Below are 23,890 nucleotides of genomic sequence, written 5' to 3'. Positions count from 1 at the left end.
GGATTTCCAAGGTCCCTTGCCTCCTTGACCCTCTATGAGAGATGGAAGCCTCTAGGGTAGGAGTAGAGGTGCTTGGGGAGGGGACGGTTTCCTAATATGAGCCTGTGAGCACCTCAATGAATGTCTCTCCAGGCCTGAAAAGAATTTTAACACTTGTAAAGCCCTTGCTATGGGCAGGCTCTGTCCTGAACACTTTCTATGTATTTATATTAACTCCTTTCAACCTCATCACGTTCTACTGGGGGGTACTATTACTATCCCATTTTAGAACTGAGGAAACTGAAGCACAGAGATGCTGGGTGATTTGCCCAAGATCGCACAGCCTGCAAGTGGTAGGGTTTGAAACCAGGCTGTCTAGCTCCAAAGTCCCAGCTTCTAGGAGTCTTGACATTAATTACAGGTAAAAGCATTTTCAGGCTCCCAGATACCCTGGAAATGCTGCTTGGGAGCCTGAGTTTCCTTCTTGCCCCAGGGCATACGAGCACAGTCAACTATGGCAATAGAGCTGCCACCTACCTGTGGGTCTGCCCTCAGGTTAAGGGTTCAGATCCAGCTTTGGCTATTTTCCTCCAAAACACAGAGATCCATCCGAGTATACAACAAGGGATGGCCTGCCCCTGAGGTTCAGAGAGGACAAGTGTATTTCCTGAGGCTGAACAGCAAGCTGGAGACTGCTCAGACACCCTGATCCCTCAAGGAAAGGTGTTTCCTCCCATTCTCAGTCTGAAGGGGCTGCCAAGAGCATCCCTGGCTGAGGTTAGGGCAGGAAACCACATGTCTTTCACTTCCTTTTCTCCAGGAACCTCGTCTGGACTCCAGGCCCAGTGGGGAGGCCTTGATTCTGAGAGGCTCCTGATCACAGGGCAGAGGCTTAGCCTTAAAGCCACCCCAAATCATCCCTCTCCCCCAATTCAAACAGGGTGGGGAGGAGACACGGGGCTGGGACTCTGTCATCACTAATTCGGGACAAATACCTCCTCCCATTGTGACCCTTGGTTTCTGCATCTGTAAAATGAAGATAATCTCTATAGAGTCCTGTGAGGATTAAGGATAAAATCAAAGAGGAGAGAACACAGGTTGCCACAGGTTCACAAGCTAGGGGAGTCCCGGGAAGAAAGTTGCAAGTATGAACTCAGAGACTGGGGGACAGCCTCAGTGGCTGGAGGTCACATTCCCTTTGCTCTGGGGAGACTGGGGGTGGGGGATGAAGAAAGGGTCCTGGGCCTGATGTCACATCTTCTTGGGAAACACGGGAGGGCAAGAGGCTTATTTCATGTCTGGAAAAGAATAATACTGTCTTAAGCACTTAGCTTATATGGCCCCATTTAATTCTTCTAAGGTGGGTCCTATTATGATCACCATTTGACAGGTGAGGAAATAAAGTACAGAGAGGTTAAGTAACTTACCCAAAGTCACACAGCTATTAAACTGTGTGTAAAGGTGGGATCGGAACTCCAGAGAACAGCTCTTAATCTCTCGGGTGGTATCTGCCAGCCACCCCTGGTCGGGCAAAAGAAGGTCAGGGCCTCCCTCCCTCCCCACGTAGGGTCCCCTCTGGTCCGGTCCCCGAACACACACACGTGTGCACCCACAGCTGCCCAATGCGGAAGAGCCCTTGGGTCCCCGCGGTCCCACTGCCCGGACGGACAGACCAAGGCCGCCGCCCACCTTCTGGTGCTTGCGCTCCTTCTCGATGCGGTCCATCCTCTCTAGACGCAGGCGGTCCAGCTCCAGGCGCAGCTCGTCCAGCTCGGGCGCGACGTGGTGGCGGCTGACCAGCACCTCCAGGATCTCCAGGACGCGCACGACCTTGGGCATGAGGCGCGCGATGGCCTCGCAGCCGTGCTGGTCGATGACCCGCTCGAACTCGTGGCCCACAAGCGACGCGATGTCGTACACGTCCATGACGGTCAGCTCGGCCACGTTCTTCTCCAGCGCCGACTCGGCCGCCAGCGCCGACCCCCGCTCCTCCTCCATGGCCGCCCTCCCGGCCTGTCCCCCGCCCCGCAAACTCGTGCAACTCCCAAACTTGCCGCTGTAGAGGGCCGGGCCGGCCGGGCCCAGCCTGGGCCGCGGGCGGGCGCGCTCAGCGGGCGCGGGGGGCGAGAGCGCAGCGGGCGGCGGGTGGCGGGCGGCGGACGGCGGGCGCGGGCACGGGCACGGGCGGCGGCGCGGGGTGCGCGGGGCCGCGGTCTGGGCGCACCGCTCGGCCCGGAGCTGCTCCCGAGTGGGCGGCGGCGGTGGCGGTGGCGGCGGGGAGGGCGCGCGCGTGCGCAGGCCCGCGGCGCCTCCCAAGTTGAGATCAGAGTTGCGCTCAATGGAGCCGGGCCGGGCGCCCCGGGGCGGTGCTGGCCTGAGGGGCGGCAGTGCGCCGGGCCCGAGAGGAAGGGCGGCCCGCGGCTCCTCCGGGAAACTTTGGCGGCGGCGGCGGAGAGGCTGGGTGACCGCTCCCCTGCAGGGAGGCCGCGCGCCCCGCCCCGATCCCGGCCTGGCCAGGGGCGCGCCCACTTTCCACCTCCCGGGGGCGCCCCGGAGTGCCCCCCAGCGCTGACTGCGCAGCCTGCACACCGGGCCCCCTCTCCAGGCGCCGGACCCGCGGCGCCCCTCGCCCGTGCTCCGGCCGCCCCTCCCCCGCCCGGCGCTGGCTCCTCCCACCACCGGTTGCGGAGAGGGGGCCGGGGGGCGCTGGTCTCGCGGGACGATTTGCTGCTCCGGGGAGCAGCCCCGGCCTTGGAAAGGGATGGAGGGGTCACGAGGAGGTCCCCGGGCTGGGGCTCATCCCGGGAAGAAAACGGGGACGCCCCGGCCCGCAGACCCTCCCCGCAGACCCGGCCACCTGCAGAGGCGCCCGGAGCCCCAGGGCGCTCCTCCCCGAGCCACATCCATCACTGGCTCCGTGTGACATAAACGCCACTTCACAGTAGGGCGAAGCCCGCTTGGCATCCCAGCACCACGAGTTTTCTTGTCCCAAGGCCCCCTGTCCATTTGGGCTGTCCAAATCCACTTGTCCATCAGACCCCCTCCCACTCCCGGGAGAACCTTTCCTGAACCCAGAACCCCAGCCACTCTCCCCGCCCCCACGCAGGAGTTAAGGACCCCCTTGCAAACTCACAGTCCCCTGCTTGCCCCACCAAAATTGCTCTTAGCATCCTGAGTTTTCACCGTGTAGTAGCAGATAGGTTTCCACCGTCTGACTGTTAGCTCCTTGAGGGAGGAAATCTTAATGCCCTTGTAGCCATAAAGTGCACCCCAACCTGGCACGTATTGATTAAAAATCTAAAAGTTGGCCGGGCGCGGTGGTTCACGCCTGTAATCCCAGCACTTTGGGAGGCCGAGGCGGGCGGATCACCTGAGGTCGGGAGTTCAAGACCAGCCTGACCAACATGGAGAAACGCTGTCTCTACTAAAAATACAAAATTAGCCGGGCTTGGTGGCACATGCCTGTAATCCCAGCTACTCAGGAGGCTGAGGCAGGAGAATCTCTTGAACCCGGGAGGCGAGGGTTGCAGTGAGCCGAGATTGCACCACTGCACTCCAGCCTGGGCAACAAGAGCAAAACTTCGTCTCAATAAAAAAAAAAAGGTTTTTTTTAAATTAATTTTTTCATAGAGACAGGGGTCTCACTATGTTGCCAAAGCTGGCCTTAAACTCCTAGACTCGAGCGATCCTCCTGCCTCTACCTCCCCAAAGTGTTGGGATTACAGGCGTGAGCCACAGCGCCTGGCCCCAAATTCTAAAAGTTTAAAATATATTGAGTATTTGCTTTACATGTAATTAAAAAATATGCAGTGTTTACTATGTGCCAAGCATTATTCTAAGTGCTTTACTAATATTACCTCATTTAATCCTGACTACATGGCTTCCTAAAGAGTGGCCTAAGGATGGCGGGGATGCCCAGTACCCAAAGGGTCTCTGGGAGGTTGTCCCTTTCTCCAGCTGCAAGTCAGTGTCAGGCTGGGTGTTCCTCATATTCTCAACACGAAACGGCGGATTGCAGTGGACAGTGCAGAAGCGGTGTTGAGGCACCAGCTCCTTTCTAATGAGCAAGATGCTAGAGACTTGCAAAAGCATAAACCAATACCATCGCTGACAAGATTTTTTCAAATTTATTTTGGAGCATAGCGTTATTCTTATTTAAAAAAGTACATATGGGCTGGGTGCAATGGCTCATGCCTGTGATCCTAGTAGTTTGGGAGGCCGAGGTGGGAGGATTTCTTGAGCTCAGGAGTTCGAGACCAGCCTGGGCAATATAGTGAGAACACCCCCCGTCCCTATAAAAAAAAATTAAAAATTAAAAAATTGGCCGGGTGCGGTGGCTCATGCCTGTAATCCCAGCACTTTGGAAGGCTGAAGCAGACGAGGTCAGGAGTTCAAGACCAACCTGGCCAAGATGGTGAAACTCTGTCTCTACTAAAAATACAAAAATTAGCCGGGTGCGATGGCGCATGCCTGTAATCTCAGCAACTCGGGAGGCTGAGGCAGAGAATTGCTTAAACCCGGAAGGCAGAGGTTGCAGCGAGCCGAAATCGCGCCACTGCACTCCAGACTGGGTGACAGAGTGAGACTCCATCTCAAAATAATAATATTAATGATAATATAATAAAATAAATAAATACTAAAAAGATAAAATTAAGGCCAGGCGCGGTGGCTCACACCTTTAATCCTAGCGCTTTGGGAAGCCGAGGTGGGAAAATTTCTTGAGCTCAGGAGTTTGAGACCAGCCTGGCCAACATGGCAAAACCCCGCCTGTACTAAAAACACAAAAATTAACCAGACATGGTGGCATGTGCCTGTAATCTCAGCTACTCAAGAGTTTGAAGTGCGAAAATCATTAGAGCCTGGGAGGCAGAGGTTGCAGTGAGCTGAGATCGTGGCACTGCACTCCACCCAGCTTAGGCAACCAGAGTGAAACTCCGTCTCAAAAAAAAAAAAAAGTAAAATAAAAAATTAGCCAGATGTGCTGGTGAGAGTCTGTAGTCCCAGGTATTCGGGAGGCTGAGGTGGGAAGATCCCTTGAGCCTGGGAGGCAGAGGTTGCAGTGAGTTGAGATCACACCACTATGCTCCAAACTGGGCGACAGAGCAAAACTCTGTCTCAGAAAAATAAAAATAAATAAAAAAATATATAGGCCTGGCCACAGTGGCTCATGCTTGTAATCCTAGCACTTTGGGAGGCCAGGGCTGGAGGATCACTTGAGCCCAGGATTTCAAGACCAGCCTGGGCAGCATGGCAAAACCCCGTCTCTATTTAAAAAAAAAAAAAAAAAAGCTAGTTGCAGTGACTTATGCCTGTAATCTCAGCACTTTGGGAGGTCAAGGGGGGCAGATCCCTTGAGGTTAGGAGTTCAAGATCAGCCTGGCCAATATGGGGAAACCTCATCTCTACAAAAATACAAAAAAAAAAAAAAAAAAAATTAGCCAGGCATGGTGGCAGGCGCCTGTAATCCCAGCTAGGCAGGAGGCTGAGGCAGGAGGATCACTTGAACCCAGGAGGCAGAGGTTGCAGTGAGCTGAGATCGTGCCACTGCACTCCATCCTGGGTGACAAAGCGAGACTCTGTCTCCAAAAAAAAAAAAAAAAAAAAATTACCCGACTGTGGTGGCATGTGCCTGTAGTCCCAGCTACTCAGGAGGCTGAGGTAGAAGGATGACTTGAGTCCCAGTGGGCAGAAGTTGCAGTGAGCTGTGATTGTGCCACTACACTCCAGCCTAAGTGACACAGGGAAACCCTGTCTCAAAAACAACAAAAAAACTTATGTTACCTAGCATTTTGGTGTGAGCCTGTAGTTCCAGCTACTCCAGTGGGAGGATCCCTTGAGTTCAAGAGTTCAAGTCTAGCCTGGGCAATGTAGGTAGACTGTCTCTAAAAAAATAAAAGGTTAAAAAAATTTAGGTTAACATGTAATGTGTTTACTACTTTTTTTTTTTTTTGAGACAGAGTCTTGCTGTGTCACCAGGCTAGAGTGTAGTGGTGCAATCTCGGCTCACTGCAACCTCCATCTCCCTGGGTCAAGCATTTCCTCTGCCTCAGCCCCCCAAGCAGCTGGGATTACAGGTGCACATGGTGTACATGGTGAAACCCTGTCTCTACTAAAAATATAAAAGTTAACTGGTGTGTGGCACGTGCCTGTAATCCCAGCTACTAGGGAGGCTGAGGCACGATAATCTCTTGAACTCAGGAGGCGGAGGTTGCAGTGAGCCAAGAGCGCACCACTTCACTCCAGCCCGGGCAGCAGAGTGAGACTCTGTCTCAAAAAAAAAAAAAAAGTCTTTCAATATTGTTTTAGTGTAAAGAGTTTCTGAGGCCAAAAAGTTTGAGAACTTCTGCCTTATAACATCCTAAGAGGTAAATTTTATTATCTTCTTTTACAAATGAGGAAACTGAGGCACAGAGAGGTTAAAAAGCTCACCCAAGGCCAGGCAGCTGGTGAAGGTAAATTCAGGGTCAGACCTGCGCAGTCTGGCCTCGAGTCTGTGCCATAAATTTCTCATCCTTGTTCCTTACACATGCTAAGCACTCTAAACCTTCTGGATCCTTCCAACAACCCAAATGAAACTGACATATTATTGCTGTCCCCTTTCTTTTCTTTTCTTTTCTTTTTTTTGAGATGGAGTCTCGATCTGTCACCCAAGCTGGAGTGCAGTGGCACAATCTCAGCTCACTTCAATCTCCACCTCCTAGGTTAAAGCATTCTCCTGCCTCAGCCTCCTTAGTAGCTGGGACTACAGGCGCCCGACACCATGCCCAGCTAATTTTTGTATTTTTAGTAGAGACGAAGTTTCACCATATTGGCCAGGCTGGTCTTGAACTCCTGACCTCAGGTGATCCACTTATGTTGGCCTCCCAAAGTGCTGGGATTACAGGTGTGAGCCACTGTGCCTGGCCAGTGCTGTCCCCTTTCCTTTTCTTCTTGTTCTTCTTTTTTTTTTGTTTTTGGAGACGGAGTCTAGCTCCGTTGTCAGGGTGGAGTGCAGTGGTGTGAAAGGGATGGGAGGGTGGGAGAGATGGAAATTACTTTAAGGAGGGAAAGGGGAGGCAGGAGTCCATCTCCTTAGGAGAATGGTGACAAAGTAGGGTGGGAGGGCAGTTGAGTCTAGTGGGTAAGCTTCCAGAGCCACCCCTTTGTGTTTTTTTTTTTTTTCGTTTCTTTTTCTTTTTCTTTTCTTTTTTTTCTGGACAAAGTCTCGCTCTTTTGCTCAGGCTGGAGTGCAGTGGCGCGATCTTGGCTCACTGCAACCTTCACCTCCCGGTTCAAGCAACTCTCCTGCCTCAGCCTCCCGAGCAGCTGGGACTGCAGGTGTGTGCCACCACCTGTAGCACGGCCTCAGCCTCCCAAAGTGCTGGATTACAGGTGTGAGCCACTGTGCCTGGCCAGTGCTGTCCCCTTTCCTTTTCTTCTTGTTCTTCTTTTTTTTTTGTTTTTGGAGACGGAGTCTAGCTCCGTTGTCAGGGTGGAGTGCAGTGGTGTGAAAGGGATGGGAGGGTGGGAGAGATGGAATTACTTTAAGGAGGGAAAGGGGAGGCAGGAGTCCATCTCCTTAGGAGAATGGTGACAAAGTAGGGTGGGAGGGCAGTTGAGTCTAGTGGGTAAGCTTCCAGAGCCACCCCTTTGTGTTTTTTTTTTTTTTTTCGTTTCTTTTTCTTTTTCTTTTCTTTTTTTTCTGGACAAAGTCTCGCTCTTTTGCTCAGGCTGGAGTGCAGTGGCGCGATCTTGGCTCACTGCAACCTTCACCTCCCGGGTTCAAGCAACTCTCCTGCCTCAGCCTCCCGAGCAGCTGGGACTGCAGGTGTGTGCCACCACCTGTAGCACGGCCTCAGCCTCCCAAAGTGCTGGGATTACAGGCGTGAGCCACTGCGCCCGGCCTTATTTTCTTTTTAGAGACAGCGTCTCGCTCTGTCTTCCAGGCTGGAGTGCAGTGGCGCAATCATAGCTCACTGCAGCCTCGACCTCCTGGGCTCCAGGAATCCTCCTACTTCAACCTCTCTAGCAGGTGGGACTATAGTTGTACACCATCACGCCCAGCTAATTTTCTTTTCGTAGAGATGTGGTCTCACTATGTTGCTCAGGCTGGTCTCAAACTTCTGCGCTCAAGCCATTTTCCCGCCTTGGCCTCCCGAAGTGTGGGCATTACAGACATGAGCCACTCGCAGGGTCTATTATTATCGCCGAAACCTGGAGGATGTATCCTTGCTGGGTGTAGATATAAATGTCCAGCTGACAGCTGGAAATGTGGAACTTGAGTTCGGAACTAAAGAAGCTGTGATTCGACCTACATTGACTTCATTCGAAGAGTAAATATTTAGCTCTTTTTTTTTTCTTAAACAGGGTCTTACTCTGTCACCCAGGCTGGAGTGCAGTAGTGTCATCTCGGCTCACTGCAGCTTCCACCTCCCATCTCAGCCTCTCAAGTTGCTGTGACCACAGGCACGCGCCACCACACCTGGCTAATGTTTTTGTATTTTTAGTAGAGATGGGGCTTCACTATGTTGGCCAGGTTTGTCTTGAACTTCTGGGTCAAGCGATCCACCTGACTCTCGGCCTCCCAAAGTGCTGGGATTACAGGCATGCGCCACCACACCTGGCTGACAAATACTACATATATATATATATATTTTGAGATGGAGTCTCGCTCTGTTGCCCAGGCTGGAGTGCAGTGGCACGATCTTGGCTCACTGCAAGCTCTGCCTCCCAGGTTCACGCCATTCTCCTGCCTCAACCTCCCAAGTAGCTGGGACTACAGGCGCCCGCCACCTCGCCCGGCTAATTTTTTTTTTGTATTTTTAGTACAGACGGGGTTTCACCGTGTTAGTCAGGATGGTCTTGATCCTTTGACATAGTGATCTGCCCGTCTCAGCCTCCCAAAGTGCTGGGATTACAGGCGTGAGCCACCGCGCCCGGCTGACAAATACAATATTTTTATATGCATAGACCAAAGCACTATAAAACAATGCTGGGCATCTTCCGTTTGCCCCTCCACTCTCCCTCCTCCACCCCCTGCTCTGTGCCCCAGGAAGCTGACTTATGTGCTCAGGTCAGCAGCCTTCCTTCCTGGCCGGCTTCAGCTGGCATTGTCCACTGGAGAGTCTCATTAGGAGACTGGAGAGTGGGAGGAGAGTGTGAAGGGAGTCTTAATTCCCCAAATTTCTGCTGCGAGGTCACTGCAGGCCGGGTGCCTTCATCCTCCAATCCAATGAGGATCTCCACTCTTCTCTCTGTCTCAGGCTCTGTCTCTTCAGTCCCAGGTGCTGGGATTATAGGCCTGAGCCACCAAGTAACAGCTCCTTGCTCTTGCTACCTCCAAGGTATTGCACCACCCCTTTTGACTCCCTTACACTCTCCCACACCTCTGTACAGAGTCCCAGTGGTGTGTTGGAGTTGGCTTGTACCAAGTTGTGAGAGCCTCTTGTTTGCAACCATAGTTGGAAAGTGCTGGAGGTTGGTAAATCATGGCCATTGACAAGTGCTACAAATCACAGACCCCCCTCTCCACTTTACTAGTAGGTAAGCACACTTCTAAAACAGTCTCCTTCTTAAATTCTTTGCAAATAATCTTATTTCGAATATGCTTTCTTATTCCTGCGTGGACACTGACTAATGCAAGAACACAATTCCTTTTTTTGGTGGGGAGTGCAGTGGTGTGATCATGGCTAACTGCATTCTCAAACTCCTGGGCTCAAGTGATCCTCCTGCCTCAGCCTCATGGGTAGCTAGGACTACTAGTGTATGCCACTAAATTAGGCAAACTTTTTTAAATTAAAAATTCTTTTTGCAGAGATGGGATCTCCCTGTGTTCCCCAGGGTGATCTTGAACTCCTGGCCTCAAGCGATCCTTCCACTTTGGCCTACCAAAATGCTGGGATTACAGGCATGAAGCACTGCGCCCAGCCTACAATTCATTTTTTTTTTTTTTGAAAGGGAGTCTTGCTGTGTTGCCCAGGCTGGAGTGCAGTGGCGTGATCTCGGCTCACTGCAACCTCCGCCTCCCGGGTTCCAGCAATTCTCCTGTCTCAGCCTCCCAAGTAGCTGGGACTATAGGCTCATGCCACCACACCCAACTAGTTTTTGTATTTTTAGTGGAGATGTGTTGGCCTGACTGGTCTTGAACTGTTGACCTCAAGTGATGCGCCTGCCTTGGCTTCCTAAGGTGCTGGGATTATAGATGTGAGCCACTGTGCCCGACCCGAAAATTCTTTTTGAAGAATTTGTAGTATAGGGATAATAATTATAACTATTTATTGAATGTTTATTTCAGGTTTATTTCAAGGACTGTGCTAGGCACTTTATAAATAAACCTGATGCTTTAGGTTTTATTATCCCACTTACAGAAAAGGAAACTGCAGAGGCCCGGAGAAGTTAAGTAACTTGCCCAAGTCGATGAACATCTTTTAGCTACTACATTAGCACAATCTGGTTTCCTATTTATTTATTTTTAAAATTTTTTGTAGAGATGGGGGGGGGTCTTGCTATACTGTCAAGGCTGGTCTCGAACTCCTGGGCTCAAAGCACCCTCTCACCTTGGCCTCCCAAAGTGGTGGGTTTACAGGTGTGAGCCCTCCCACCTGGCTAATTTCCAAATCCCTGCTTAGATAGTTCTTACATGTTCTAAGCATATGTCCATTTAAACTTATTTAGTCCTCATAAAATCCTGGAAGACTCTCTGACTTCAAAACTATCTTTAAAAAATGTTTCGGCAGGGCGCGGTGGCTCACGCCTGTAATCCCAACACTTTGGGAGGCCGAGGCAGGCGGATCACCTGAGATTAGGAGTTTGAGATCAGCTTGGCCAGCAGGTGAAACCCCGTCTCTACTAAAAACTATAAAAATTACCCGGATGTGATGGCGGGCTCCTGTAAGCCCAGCTACTTGGGAGGCTGAGGCAGGAGAATTGCTTGAACCCAGAAGGTGGCGGTTGCAGTGAGCTGAGATGACACCACTGCTCTCCAGCCCGGGCAACAGAGGGGAATTCTGTCTCGGGGAAAAAAAAAAAAGTTTTAAGGTAAACCGTACATACTAAGTCCTCAAATAGCGTTGTTTCATTCAACATTGTTTTCTTATAACATTGGTGAGAAAAAAAATCGATCCCCAGCTGGGGTCATTATCTGTGTGGAGTTTGCACGTTCTTCCCATGTCTCTGTGGGTTTTCTCTGGGTACTCTGTTTTTGTTTGTTTGTTTGTTTGTTTTGTTTGTTTGTTTTTGAGACAGGATCTTGCTCTGTCACCCAGGCTGCAATGCAGTGATGTGATTATAGCTCACTGCAGCCTGCAACTCCTGGGCTCAAGCAATTCTCCCAAGTAGCTGGGACCACAGGTATGTGCCACCATACCTGGCTAATTTTTTTATTTTCTATAGAGGCAGGATCTTCTTATGTTTCCCAGGCTGGTCTTAAACTCCTGGCCTCAAGTGATCCTCCTGCCTTGGCCTCCCAGTGTGTTGGGATTACAGGCGTCAGCCACCACACCTAATCTATTTTAATGTTTAATATTGTAAGTGTTTTGTTTCTTGATTTAGAAGTTAAGTGATGATTTTGTGACCAGAAATATGCCTAGGAACTTAACCCTTGTTTATATCAATTAGCCTATGGTAAAATTTGTTTTGTTACACATAGTTTTACTTAAAATCGCAGTTTCTAAACACCTATCAATGATGTTAATGATGACTTACTGTCCCTGCTTAAAAAAGCAAATATCATAGAAGGATATACAATGATATACAGTGAACATAAGTTGTTGCCAGGCAAAACCCATCTTTTTATTCTCCCCAAAGGTGACACATAAACAATAGTCATACATGTGAATACTGTATCCAACTTTATTGGTTTTTTATTTTTATTTTATTTGTCTCCAACTTTAAACCAAACTATGTGGCATAATCAGGAATGACTTCCTGGAGGCTGCTAACTCTGTGGGTGAGGCCTGGGGGCAGAATAGGCTGTGTGTGTATGTGAGTCAGCAGGCTGGGGCTGGACTGGATGGGGCAGGCTGGGGAACCAAGTTTGCTTGGCTCCAAGGGAAAGGAATTTGAAGACAGAATCAGAAATTGTGGGGACAAGTTCATACGTGCTATAGTAGGAATGTTGTGTGACTTCAGGCAAGTCACTGAATTTTTCTTTCTTTTTTTCATTTGTAAAATGGGAGTAATCTCAGTGGTACCTCCCTCCAGGATTTTTGTGAAAATTAAATGAGTTAAGATGTGTAAAGTGCTTTGAACACAGGCTAGCACACAGTAAGAGCTATGTTAATGTTAGCGATTGCCATGATGATCAATATTGTCATTACTATTACATTTGCAGTTATTGCTACCACTGAAGCATTTCATTCCGAACAACATCATGGAACTAACACGGATATGTGACTGTGATATGAGGGACTGCTAGAGACATTAGAACATTAGGGAAACCAGTCTTACCAAGTTTACCTCCAAAATATCTCTCAAATCCATCCACTATTCTCCACCTCTTTGCTACTATGCTGTCCCAGTTTACTATTATTTCACTTCCTGAAAGGCTACAGTAGGCTTCTGACTGATGATCTGCTTCATCTCTTTGTCTTCATCATCTGTTTTCTTTTTTTGTTTTCTTTTTCCTTTTTTTTTGAGACAGGATCTCACTCTATCACCCAGGCGGGAGTGCCGTGGCGTGATCTTGGCTCACTGGAAACTCCACCTCCCAGGTTCAAGTGATTCTCTTCCCTCAGCCTCCCGAGTAGTTGGAATTACAGGTGTATGTCACCACACCTAGCTAATTTGTGTATTTTTTGTAGAGATATGGTCTCATTATGTTGCCCAGACTGGCCTTAAACTCCTGAGCTAAAACGATCCACCAGCTTCAGCCTCCCAAAGTGCTGGGATTACAGGCATGAGCCACCATGCCTGGCCTCTCATCATCTGTTTTCTACACAGAACTAGTAATCTTGATTTTAAAAACCATAAATTTCTTTATTTTTTATTTTTTTTGAGACGGAGTCTCGCTGTGTCGCCCAAGCTGGAGTGCAGTGGCTAGATCTCAGCTCACTGCAAGCTCCGCCTCCCAGGTTCACGCCATTCTCCCGCCTCAGCCTCCGAGTAGCTGGGACTACAGGCGCCCGCCACCACGTCCGGCTAATTTTTTGTATTTTTAGTAGAGACGGGGTTTCACCATGTTAGCCAGGATGGTCTTGATCTCCTGACCTCGTGATCCACCCGCCTCGGCCTCCCAAAGTGCTGGGATTACAGGCTTGAGCCACCGCGCCCGGCCAAAAACCATAAATTTCATCACACAAGGTGTCTGTGCCAATTTGCAATGAAACCCCAGGTCCTTACCATGGCCAACATGAACTTTCTGTGTCTATTTCACCATCTTCATATCACACCCATCTCCACACTCTCTAAGCACCAGCCATTGTCTGTGATTCATAATTTATCTTTTCTCTTTGTCTTTTGTTTTGTTTTGTTTTGAGACAGGGTCTCACTCTGTTGCCCAGGCTGGAGTGCGGTGGCTTGATCTCAGCTCACTGCAATCTCTGCCTCCCTGCTCAAGTGATCCTCCAACCTCAGCCACCTGATTAGCTGGGACCCCAGGCAAGCGCCACTTTACCTAGCTACTTTGGTATTTTTGGTAGAAATGGGGTTTGCCATGTTACTCAGGCTGGTCTCAAGCTCCAGAGTTCAAACAATCCACCTGCCTCAGCCTCCCAAAGTGCTGGCATTACAGGTGTGAGCCATCATGCCCAGATTTTTTTCTTTTTTTGGACAGAGTCTTGCTCTGTTACCTAGGCTGGAGTGCAGTGGTGTGATCATAGCTCTCTGCAGCCTCAACCTGGGCTCAAATGATCCTCCTGCCTCAGCCTCCTGAGTAGCTGGAACTACAGGCGTGTATCACCATGCCCAGCTGAACCATGATTTGTCTGTTCCAAAATCAGAATTTTGGTAAAGCATCCAAATGGCTGAGCTTGGGTCATAAGCTGTGTGCTGGGCATGAGGATAAGGGAAAGCAGAGATTTAACCTTCTGATTACCTGTAGAAGGAACAGAACCCTGTTTTCATTTTTTTTTTTTTTTTTTTTTTTGAGATGGAGTCTTGCTCTGTCGCCCAGGCTGGAGTGCAGTGGCCAGATCTCAGCTCACTGCAAGTTCCGCCTCCCGGGTTTACACCATTCTCCTGTCTCAGCCTCCTGAGTAGCTGCAACTACAGGCACCCACCACCTCACCTGGCTAGTTTTTTGTATTTTTTAGTAGAGACGGGGTTTTACCCTGTTAGCCAGGATGGTCTCGATCTCCTGACCTCGTGATCCACCCGTCTCGGCCTCCCAAAGTGCTGGGATTACAGGCTTGAGCCACCGCGCCTGGCCCAGAACCCTGTTTTCACCAAGACACATGCTGCTCACAATTAGGAAGGGTATTCAGGTGCTGAGCAGGAAACACATGTGACTTGTTGAGGACAGCATGTAAGTTTGGGCCAGAGCAGAATTGCTGGGGACAATAGAAAGGAGATTCAAGGTTGCTCCACAGGAGAACAACTTTCTCCATTAATTCCACACAGATTACTAGTGAGAGACAGGACTAGCTGGATTTCCTAGGCCAACTAAGAATTCCTTAACCTAGCTGTGAAAGGTGACCACACCCACCTTTAAACATGGGGCTTGTAACTCAACTCACACCCAACCAATCAGGTAGTAAAGAGAGCTCACTAAAATATCAATTAGGCTAAAAGCAGGAGGTAAAGAAATAGTCAATCATCTATTGCCTGAGAGCATAGCGGGAGGGACAATGATCGGGACGTAAACCAGACATTCGAGCTGGCAGTGGCAACCTCCTTTGGGTCCCCTCCCATTGTATGGGAGCTCTGTTTTCACTCTATTAAATCTTGCAACTGCACACTCTTCTGGTCCGTGTTTGTTCCGGCTCAAACTGAGCTTTCGCTTGCCATCCACCACTGCTGATCGCCACCATCATAGACCTGCCACTGACTTCCACCCCTCTGGATCCGGGGTGTCTGCTGCACTTCTGATCCAGTGAGGCACCCATTGCTGTGCCTGATTGGGCTAGAGGCTCGCCATTGTTCCTGTGTGGCTAAGTGCCTGGGTTCATCCTAATCGAGCTGAACACTAGTTGCTGGGTTCCACAGTTCTCTTCCATGACCTATGGCTTCTAATAGAGCTATAACACTCACTGCATGGCCCGAGGTTCCATTCCTTGGAATCCATGGGGCCAAGAACCCCAGGTCAGAGAACAAAAGGCTTGCTGCCATCTTGGGAGTGGCCCGCCACCATCTTGGAAGCTCTAAGAATGAAGACCTGCTGCTAGCATTTGGTGGCCCATACGGGGATTCTCCAAAGTGATGAGTAATACTGGACCATTTTTCCTTGCTATTCTGTCCTATCCTTCCTTAGAATCAGAGGAAAATACAGGGCACCTGTCGGCTGGTTAAAAATGATTAGCGTGGCTGCCAGACTTAAGACTCGGGTATGAGGCTTTCTGGGAAAAGGCTTTCTTTTTTTTTTTTGAGACGGAGTCTCGCTCTGTCGCCCAGGCTGGAGTGCAGTGGCCAGATCTCGGCTCACTGCAAGCTCTGCCTCCTGGGTTTACGCCATTCTCCTGCCTCAGCCTCCCGAGTAGCTGGGACTACAGGCGCCCGCCACCTCGCCCGGCTAGTTTTTTTGTATTTTTTAGTAGAGACGGGGTTTCACCATGTTAGCCAGGATGGTCTCGATCTCCTGACCTCGTGATCTGCCTGCCTGGGCCTCCCAAAGTGCTGGGATTACAGGCTTGAGCCACCGCGCCTGGCCTGGGAAAAGGCTTTCTAACAACCCCCAACCCTTCTGTATTGGGAGCATTGGTCTGCCTGAAACCAGCTTCCACTTTCACAATATTCCTAGGGGAAGCCGAGGGCTGACTAGAGGCAGAAAGCTGTCATCCTGAACTCCCGGCATTGGCCATTTGAGATCATGGTGCAGCCAGAAGACTCTACTCAACAGCCGCCCAGGTGTGCACCCCTACCTCTCCTTCTGACCCATACCTCCTGGGTCCCAACCATGACTTTCTTGAAAGTGTAGCCCCAGGCCAGGCGCGGTGGCTCAAGCCTGTAATCCCAGCACTTTGGGAGGCCGAGACGGGCGGATCACGAGGTCAGGAGATCGAGACCATCCTGGCTAACACGGTGAAACCCCGTCTCTACTAAAAAAAATACAAAAAACTAGCCGGGCGAGGCGGCGGGCGCCTGTAGTCCCAGCTACTTGGGAGGCTGAGGCAGGAGAATGGTGTAAACCCGGGAGGCAGAGCTTGCAGTGAGCTGAGATCCGGCCACTGCACTCCAGCCTGGGCGACAGAGCGATACTCCGTCTCAAAAAAAAAAAAAAAAAAAGAAAGTGTAGCCCCAACATTCTCATTACCTTTGAATCTACTTCCTCCAATCCCTGTCTCCTAGGTACTAATACCTCAGACTTTCACTTCCTCTCCCAAGTATTAGAGCGAGTCGTATCTCCAAAGGGATCTAAGGAAGCACTACACGGCATCCTTAGGCACCTAGGCTATGAACACAGGGAATCTTGCTCCTGATGTCTCTTCCAATTTAGGTATACAGCTCTCAACATGCGCAGTTATGTGGGCCCCGTTCCCCACCACGTTAGCCAGGGCCCCAGGTTCTATTATGAGCTGTGGCCCCAAATTTGTAAATGGCTAGGAGGATTGATCTTCCATTGTGTAAGATGCTCTTCTCCCCCAATTTCTACTCAGCTTAGCCCCCTGTAATACAATCTCCAAGCCTTGGCTCCTTGGCCAGGGCCTTAGAACTGATGACTCAGGACTTGAATAACTGGAACTGGGTCTAAGACAACATAATAGATCAGGATGAAAGCGAACTGAGTAAATTAAAGGGAGGCACATATTCCTATAGTGGCAAATGAGGGCAACGAGCGAATGTTCTTCTGCTGTGTTCCCAAAATCCCTCTACCAAGAGAGAAATGATCTCTCTCACAGCTTTGTCTGGTGATCCTATGTAAGTCAATACTACTGGAAGGACAACATAGTACCCAGAAGTTTACTAACTAGACTTTAGCACATAAAAACCAGGAAGCCCATCCTTTTCTCCTCACTGTCCTTCTCATAGGAAAAAGGCACATAGGATAAACAGGATCCATCACTCATATTTCTTTTTTTTTTTGAGATGGAGTCTCGCTCTGTTGCCCAGGCTGGAGTGCAGTGGCCAGATCTCGGCTCACTGCAAGCTCCGCCTCCTGGGTTTACGTCATTCTCCTGCCTCAGCCTCCTGAGTAGCTGGGACTACAGGCGCCCGCCACCTTGTCCAGATAGTTTTTTGTATATTTTAGTAGAGACGGGGTTTCACCGTATTAGCCAGGATGGTCTCGATCTCCTGACCTCGTGATCCGCCTGTCTCAGCCTCCCAAAGTGCTGGGATTACAGGTGTGAGCCACTACGCCTAGCCCATCTCTCACATTTCATATCCAAAATGACTTAATCTGGGGCAACAAGAAGTTTAAGACCGATAATTAGGGCATATTCCTACAAAGGAAAAGAAGGACAAAAGCCCTACTGGGGAAAAACTCTATCTCAATCCTGACTCGAAAGGTTCCCTACACCCTCTCTGAAATGAATTTGCATAGGAACTGTTGCTTATGGGAATGCACCATGAGGGGGCGACTGGGTTGTTATGAAATACTCAGGCACCCAGCCCAGCTCTAGAACTCAGCCCTGAGCACAAAGGCAATGTTGGGCATGCTGGTAAAGGACCACTAGAATCCAGCAGCCCGGACCCCTTTCTTTGTGGTCAAGAAAGGCAGGAAAACAGGTGCAGGATTGCTACATCGGTAAGCATAACTAATCCGATAAGCAGAGGTCCATGGGTGGTTACGCACCCTGGAAAGGAATAAGCATTAGGACCATAGAGGATACTCTAGGATCACTGCTCATCGGAAAATGACTAGGGGTGCTGGCATCCCTACATTCTTATTTCAGATGGGAAACATTTCCCTGGCTCCTTCCCCAACTAATAAGGACCTTCAACCCAAATGGTCCAAAAGGAGATAGACAAAGGGGTAAACAATGAACCAGAGTGCCAATATTCCCCGATTATGCCCCTCCAAGTGGTGGGAGGAGCAGAGTTCGGCCCAGTCAGAGTGCATGAACCTTTTTCCCTCTCAGACTTGAAACAAACTAAAATAGACCTAGATAAATTCTCAGATAACCCTGATGGCTATATTGATGTTTTACATGGGTTAGGACAATCATTTGACCTGACATGGAGAGAGATAATGTTACTGCTAAATCAGACACTAACCCCAAATCAGAGAAGTGCCGCCATAACTGCAGCCCGAGTGTGGCGATCTCTGGTATCTCAGTCAGGTCAACGACAGGATGACAACAGAGGAAAGAGAACGATTCCCCACAGGCCAGCAGGCAGTTCCCAGCGTAGACCCTCATTGGGACGCAGAATCAGAACATGGAGATTGGTGCCGCAGACATTTACTAACTTGTGTGCTAGAAGGACTAAGGGAAACTAGGAAGAAGCCTATGAATTATTCAATGGTGTCCACTATACACAGGGAAAGGAAGAAAATCCTACTGCCTTTCTAGACAGACTGAGGGAGGTATTGAGGAAGCATACCTCTCTGTCAACTGACTGTCATTTTTTTTTTTTTTTTTTTGAGATGGAGTCTCGCTCTGTCGCCCAGGCTGGAGTACAGTGGCCGGATCTCAGCTCACTGCAAGCTCCACCTCCCGGGTTTACGCCATTCTCCTGCCTCAGCCTCCCGAGTAGCTGGGACTACAGGCGCCCGCCACCTCGCCCGGCTAGTTTTTTTGTATTTTTTAGTAGAGACGGGGTTTCACCGTGTTAGCCAGGATGGTCTCGATCTCCTGACCTCGTGATCCACCCGTCTCGACCTCCCAAAGTGCTGGGATTACAGGCTTGAGCCACTGCATCCGGCCTTAACTGACTCTCTTGAAGGCCAACTAATCTTAAAGGATAGGTTTATCGCTCAGTCAGCTGCAGACATTAGAAAAAAACTTCAAAAGTCCACCTTAGGCCTGGAGCAAAACTTAGAAACCCTATTGAACTTGGCAACCTCGGTTTTCTATAATAGAGATCAGGAGGAGCAGGTGGAACAGGACAAACGAGATTAAAAAAAAAAGCCACCGCTTTAGTCATGGCTGTCAGGCAAGCGGACTTTGGAGGCTCTGGAAAAAGGAAAGGCTGGGCAAATCAAACGCCTAATAGGGCTTGCTTCCAGTGTGGTCTACAAGGACACTTTAAAAGAGATTGTCTGAATAGAAATAAGCCGCCCCCTCGTCCATGCCCCTTATGTCAAGGGAATCACTGGAAGGCCCACTGCCCCAGGGGATGAAGGTCCTCTGAGTCAGAAGCCACTAACCAGATGATCCAACAGCAGGACTGAGGGTGCCCGGGGCAAGCGCCAGCCCATGACCTCACCCTCATGGAGTCCTGGGCATGCTTGACCATCGAGGGCCAGGAGGTTAACTGTCTCCTGGACACTGGTGAAGCCTTCTCAGTCTTACTCTCCTGTCCCGGACAACTGTCCTCCAGATCTGTCACTATCCAAAGGTCCTAGGACAGCAGTCACTAGATACTTCTCCCAGCCACTAAGCTGTGACTGGGGACATTTTTTCACATGCCTTTCTAATTATGCCTGAAAGCCCCACTCCTTTGCTGGGGAGAGACAGTCTAGCAAAAGCAGGGGCCATTATACACCCGAACATAGGAGAAAGAACACCCGTTTTTTTTGTCTCCTGCTTGAGGAAAGAATTAATCCTGAAGTCTGGGCAACAGAAGGACAATATGGACGAGTGAAAAATGCCTGTTCCGTTCAAGTTAAACTAAAGGATTCCGACTCCTTTCCCTACCAAAGGCAGCACCCCCTTAGACCCGAGGCCCAACAAGGACTCCGAAGGATTGTTAAGGTCCTAAAAGCCCAAGGCCTAGTAAAACCATGCAATAGCCCCTGCAATACTCCAATTTTAGGAGTACAGAAGCACAACGGGCAGTGGAGGTTAGTGCAAGATCTCAGGATTATCAACGAGGTCATTGTCCCTCTATACCCAGCTGTACCTAACCCTTATACTCTGCTTTCCCAAATACCAGAGGAAGCAGAGTGGTTTACAGTCCTGGACCCTAAAGATGGCTTTTTCTGCATCCCTGTACATCCTGACTCTCAAGTCTTGTTTGCCTTTGAAGATCCTTCGAACTCAATGTCTCAACTCACTTGGATTGTTTTATCCCACGGGTTCAGGGATAGACCCCATCTATTGGCCAGGCATTAGCCCAAGACTTGAGCCAGTTCTCATACCTGGACACTCTTGTCCTTCGGTACGTGGAGGATTTACTTTTAGCTGCCCGTTGAGAAACCTTGTGCCATCAAGTCACCCAAGTGCTCTTAAATTTCCTTGCCACCTGTGGCTACAAGGTTTCCAAACCAAAGGCTCAGCTCTGCTCACAGCAGGTTAAATACTTAGGGCTAAAATTATCCAAAGGCACCAGGGCCCTCAGTGAGGAACGCATCCAGCCTATACTGGCTTATCCTTATCCCCAAACCCTGAAGTAATTGAGAGGGTTCCTTGACATAACAGGCTTCTGCCGAATATAGATTCCCAGGTACGGCGAAATAGCCAGGCCATTATACACACTAATTAAGGAAACTCAGAAAGTCAATACCCATTTAGTAGAATGGATACCTGAAGCAGAAGTGGCTTTCCAGGCCCTAAAGAAGGCCCTACCCAAGCCCCAGTGTTAAGCTTGCCAACGGGGCAAGACTTTTCTTTATATATCACAGAAAAAAACAGGAATAGATCTAGGACTCCTTACACAGGTCCGAGGGACCAGCTTGCAACCCGTGGCATACCTGAGTAAGGTAACTGATGTAGTGGTGAAGGGTTGGCCTCATTGTTTATGGGTAGTGGCAGCAGTAGCAGGCTTAGTATCTGAAACAGTTAAAATGATACAGGGAAGAGATCTTACTCTGTGGACATCTCATGGTGTGAATGGTATACTCACTGCTAAAGGAGACTTGTGGCTGTCAGACAACCGTTCCCTTAAATGTCAGGCTCTATTACTTGAAGGGCCAGTGCTGTGACTGTGCATTGTGCAACTCTTAACCCAGCCACATTTCTTCCAGACAATGAAGAGAAGATGGGGCCGGGCGTGGTGGCTCACGCTTGTAATCCCAGCACTTGGGAGGCCGAGGCAGGTGGATCACAAGGCCAGGAGATCGAGACCATCCTGGATAACACGGTGAAACGCCGTCTCTACTAAAAATACAAAAAATGGGCCGGGTGTGGTGGCGGGCGCCTGTAGTCCCAGTTACTCGGGAGGCTGAGGCAGGAGAATGCCGTGAACCCGGAAGGTGGAGCTTGCAGTGAGCTGAGATCGTGCTACTGCACTCCAGCCTGGGTGACAGAGCAAGACTCTGTCTCAAAAAAAAAAAAAGAAAGAAAGAAAGAAAAGAAAAGATGGAATATAACTGTCAACAAGTGATTGCTCAAACCTACGCTGCTGGAGAGGACCTTCTAGAGGATCCCTTGACTGGTCCTGACCTCAACTTGTATACTGATGGAAGTTCCTTTGTAGAAAAAGGACTTCAAAAGGCGGAGTATGCAGTGGCGAGTGATAATGGAGTACCTGAAAGTAATCCCCTCACTCCGGAAACTAGTGCTCAGCTGGCAGAACTAATAGCCCTCACTTGGGCACTAGAATTAGGAGAAGGAAGAAGGGTGAATATATATACAGACTCTAAGTGTGTTTACCTAGTCCTCCACGCCCATGCAGCAATATGGAGAGAAAGAGAATTCCTAACTTCTGAGGGAGCACCTATCAAACATCAGGAAGCAATTAGGAGATTACTACTGGCTGCACAGAAACCTAAAGAGGTGGCAGCCTTACACTGCCGGGGTCATCAGAAAGGAAAGGAAAGGGAAACAGAAGGGAACCGCCAGCGGATATTGAAGCCAAAAGATCCACAAGGCAGGACCCTCCATTAGAAATGCTTATAGAAGGACCCCTAGAATGGAGTAATTCCCTCCAGGAAACCAAGCCCCAGTACTCAGCAGGAGAAATAGAATGGGGAACCTCACGAGGACATAGTTTCCTCCTTTCAGGATGGCTAGCCACCGAAGAAGGAAAAATACTTCTGCGTGCAGCTAACCAATGGAAATGATTTAAAACGCTTCGCCAAACCTTTCACTTAGGCATTGATAGCACCCATCAGATGGCCAAATCATTATTTACTGGACCAGGCCTTTTCAAAACTATCAATCAGGTAGTCAGGGCCTGTGAAGTGTGCCAAAGAAATAATCCCCTGCCTCATCGCCAAGCTCCTTCAGGAGAACAAAGAACAGGCCATTACCCAGGAGAAGACTGGCAACTAGATTTTACTCACATGCCCAAATCTCAGGGATTTCAGTAGCTACTAGTTTGGGTGGATACTTTCACTGGTTGGGCGGGGGCCTTCCCCTGTAGGACAGAAAAGGCCCAAGAGGTAATAAAGGCACTAATTCATGAAATAATTCTCAGATTCAGACTTCCCCAAGGTTTACAGAGTGACGATGGCCCGCTTTCAAGGCTGCAGTAACCCAGGGAGTATCCCAGGCGTTAGGCATACAATATCACTTACGCAGCGCCTGGAGGTCACAATCCTCAGGAAAAGTCGAGAAAATGAACGAAGCACTCAAAGGACATCGAAAAAAGCTAACCCAGGAAACCCACCTCACATGGCCTGCTCTGTTAGCCTGTAGCCATACTAAGAATCCAAAGCTTTCCTCAAAAAGCAGGACTTAGCCCATTCGAAGTGCTGTATGGATGGCCCTTCCTAACCAATGACCTTGTGCTTGGCCAAGAGACGGCCAACTTAGTTGCAGACATTACCTCCTTAGCCAAGTATCAACAAGGTTTTAAAGCATTACAGGGAGCCTGTCCCCAGGAGGAGGGAAAGGGACTATTCCACCCTGGAGACATGGGATTAGTCAAGTCCCTTCCCTCTAAGTCCCCATCCCTAGACACATCCTGGGAAGGACCCTACCCAGTCATTTTATCTACCCCAACCATGGTTAAACAGGCTGGAGTAGAGTCTTGGATACATTACACTCGAGTCAAACCCTGGATACTGATAAAGGAACCCAAAAATCCAGGAGACAACGCTAGCTATTCCTGTGAACCTCTAGAGGATCTGTACCTTCTCTTCAAGTGACAATCGTGAGGAAAGTAACTGAATCGTAGATCCCCATGGCCCTCCCTTGTCATATTTTTCTCTTTACCATTCTCTTACCCCCTTTCACTCTCAGTGCACCTCGTCCATGCCGCTGTACTACCAGTAGCTCCCCTTACCCAGAGCTTCTATGGAGAATGCGGCTTCCCAGACATATTGGCGTCCCATCGTATAGGAGTTTTTCTAAAGGAAACCCCGCTTTCAGCGCCCACACCCATATGCCCCGCAACTGCTATAACTCTGCCACTCTTTGCATGCATGGAAATACTCATTATTGGACAGGGAAAATAATTCCTAGTTGTCCTGGAGGGCTTGGAGCCACTGTCTGTTGGACTTACTTCACCCATACGTGTATGTCTGATGGGGGTGGAGTTCAAGATCAGGCAAGAGAAAAACAAATAAAGGAAGTAATCTCCCAAATGATGTGAGTACAGAGCTATGTCGGTTTGATGCCACCAACAGATTTGGAGAAAAAAAATGAGCTCTAAGAGACCGCACTGGAGTTCTCAGGGCTGGATGCAGGGGCCCACCATGGTTGGGGCAGGAGGAAGAGCTGTGGTCAGATGACAGATGGTCCCTCCCTCTGTGAGGCACTGGGGCAGGGCATGTGGCAGAGAGAAGCAGTGATTCTGTGGAAGGAGAAGTCACTGCTTCCTGGAAAATCAGACCACAGAGGCCTGAGAAACC

General features: G+C 49.6%; 1 protein-coding gene across 5 annotated transcripts in view; it reads right to left on the bottom strand.

The window, feature by feature from the left end:
• Window positions 1–2,638, bottom strand: part of RILPL1 (Rab interacting lysosomal protein like 1) — a 60,616-nt gene extending 57,978 nt beyond the window's left edge. For 3 of the 5 annotated variants that reach the window (XM_033220173.1, XM_033220171.1, XM_033220174.1), the window contains exon 1: window positions 1,669–2,638. In XM_033220173.1, the coding sequence (XP_033076064.1) occupies window positions 1,669–1,977 (309 nt within the window). In that variant the 5' untranslated portion in view covers window positions 1,978–2,638. The remainder of the gene's footprint in view (window positions 1–1,668) is intronic. The other 2 variants (XM_033220172.1, XM_033220175.1) reach the window with 1 other exon arrangement.
• Window positions 2,639–23,890: the final 21,252 nt, after the last annotated feature.

This window comes from Trachypithecus francoisi, unplaced genomic scaffold (genome assembly GCF_009764315.1).
Source record: "Trachypithecus francoisi isolate TF-2019V2 unplaced genomic scaffold, Tfra_2.0 Lachesis_group11, whole genome shotgun sequence".
NCBI lineage: Eukaryota > Metazoa > Chordata > Mammalia > Primates > Cercopithecidae > Trachypithecus > Trachypithecus francoisi.
This window is presented reverse-complemented; position numbering and strand designations above follow the sequence as displayed.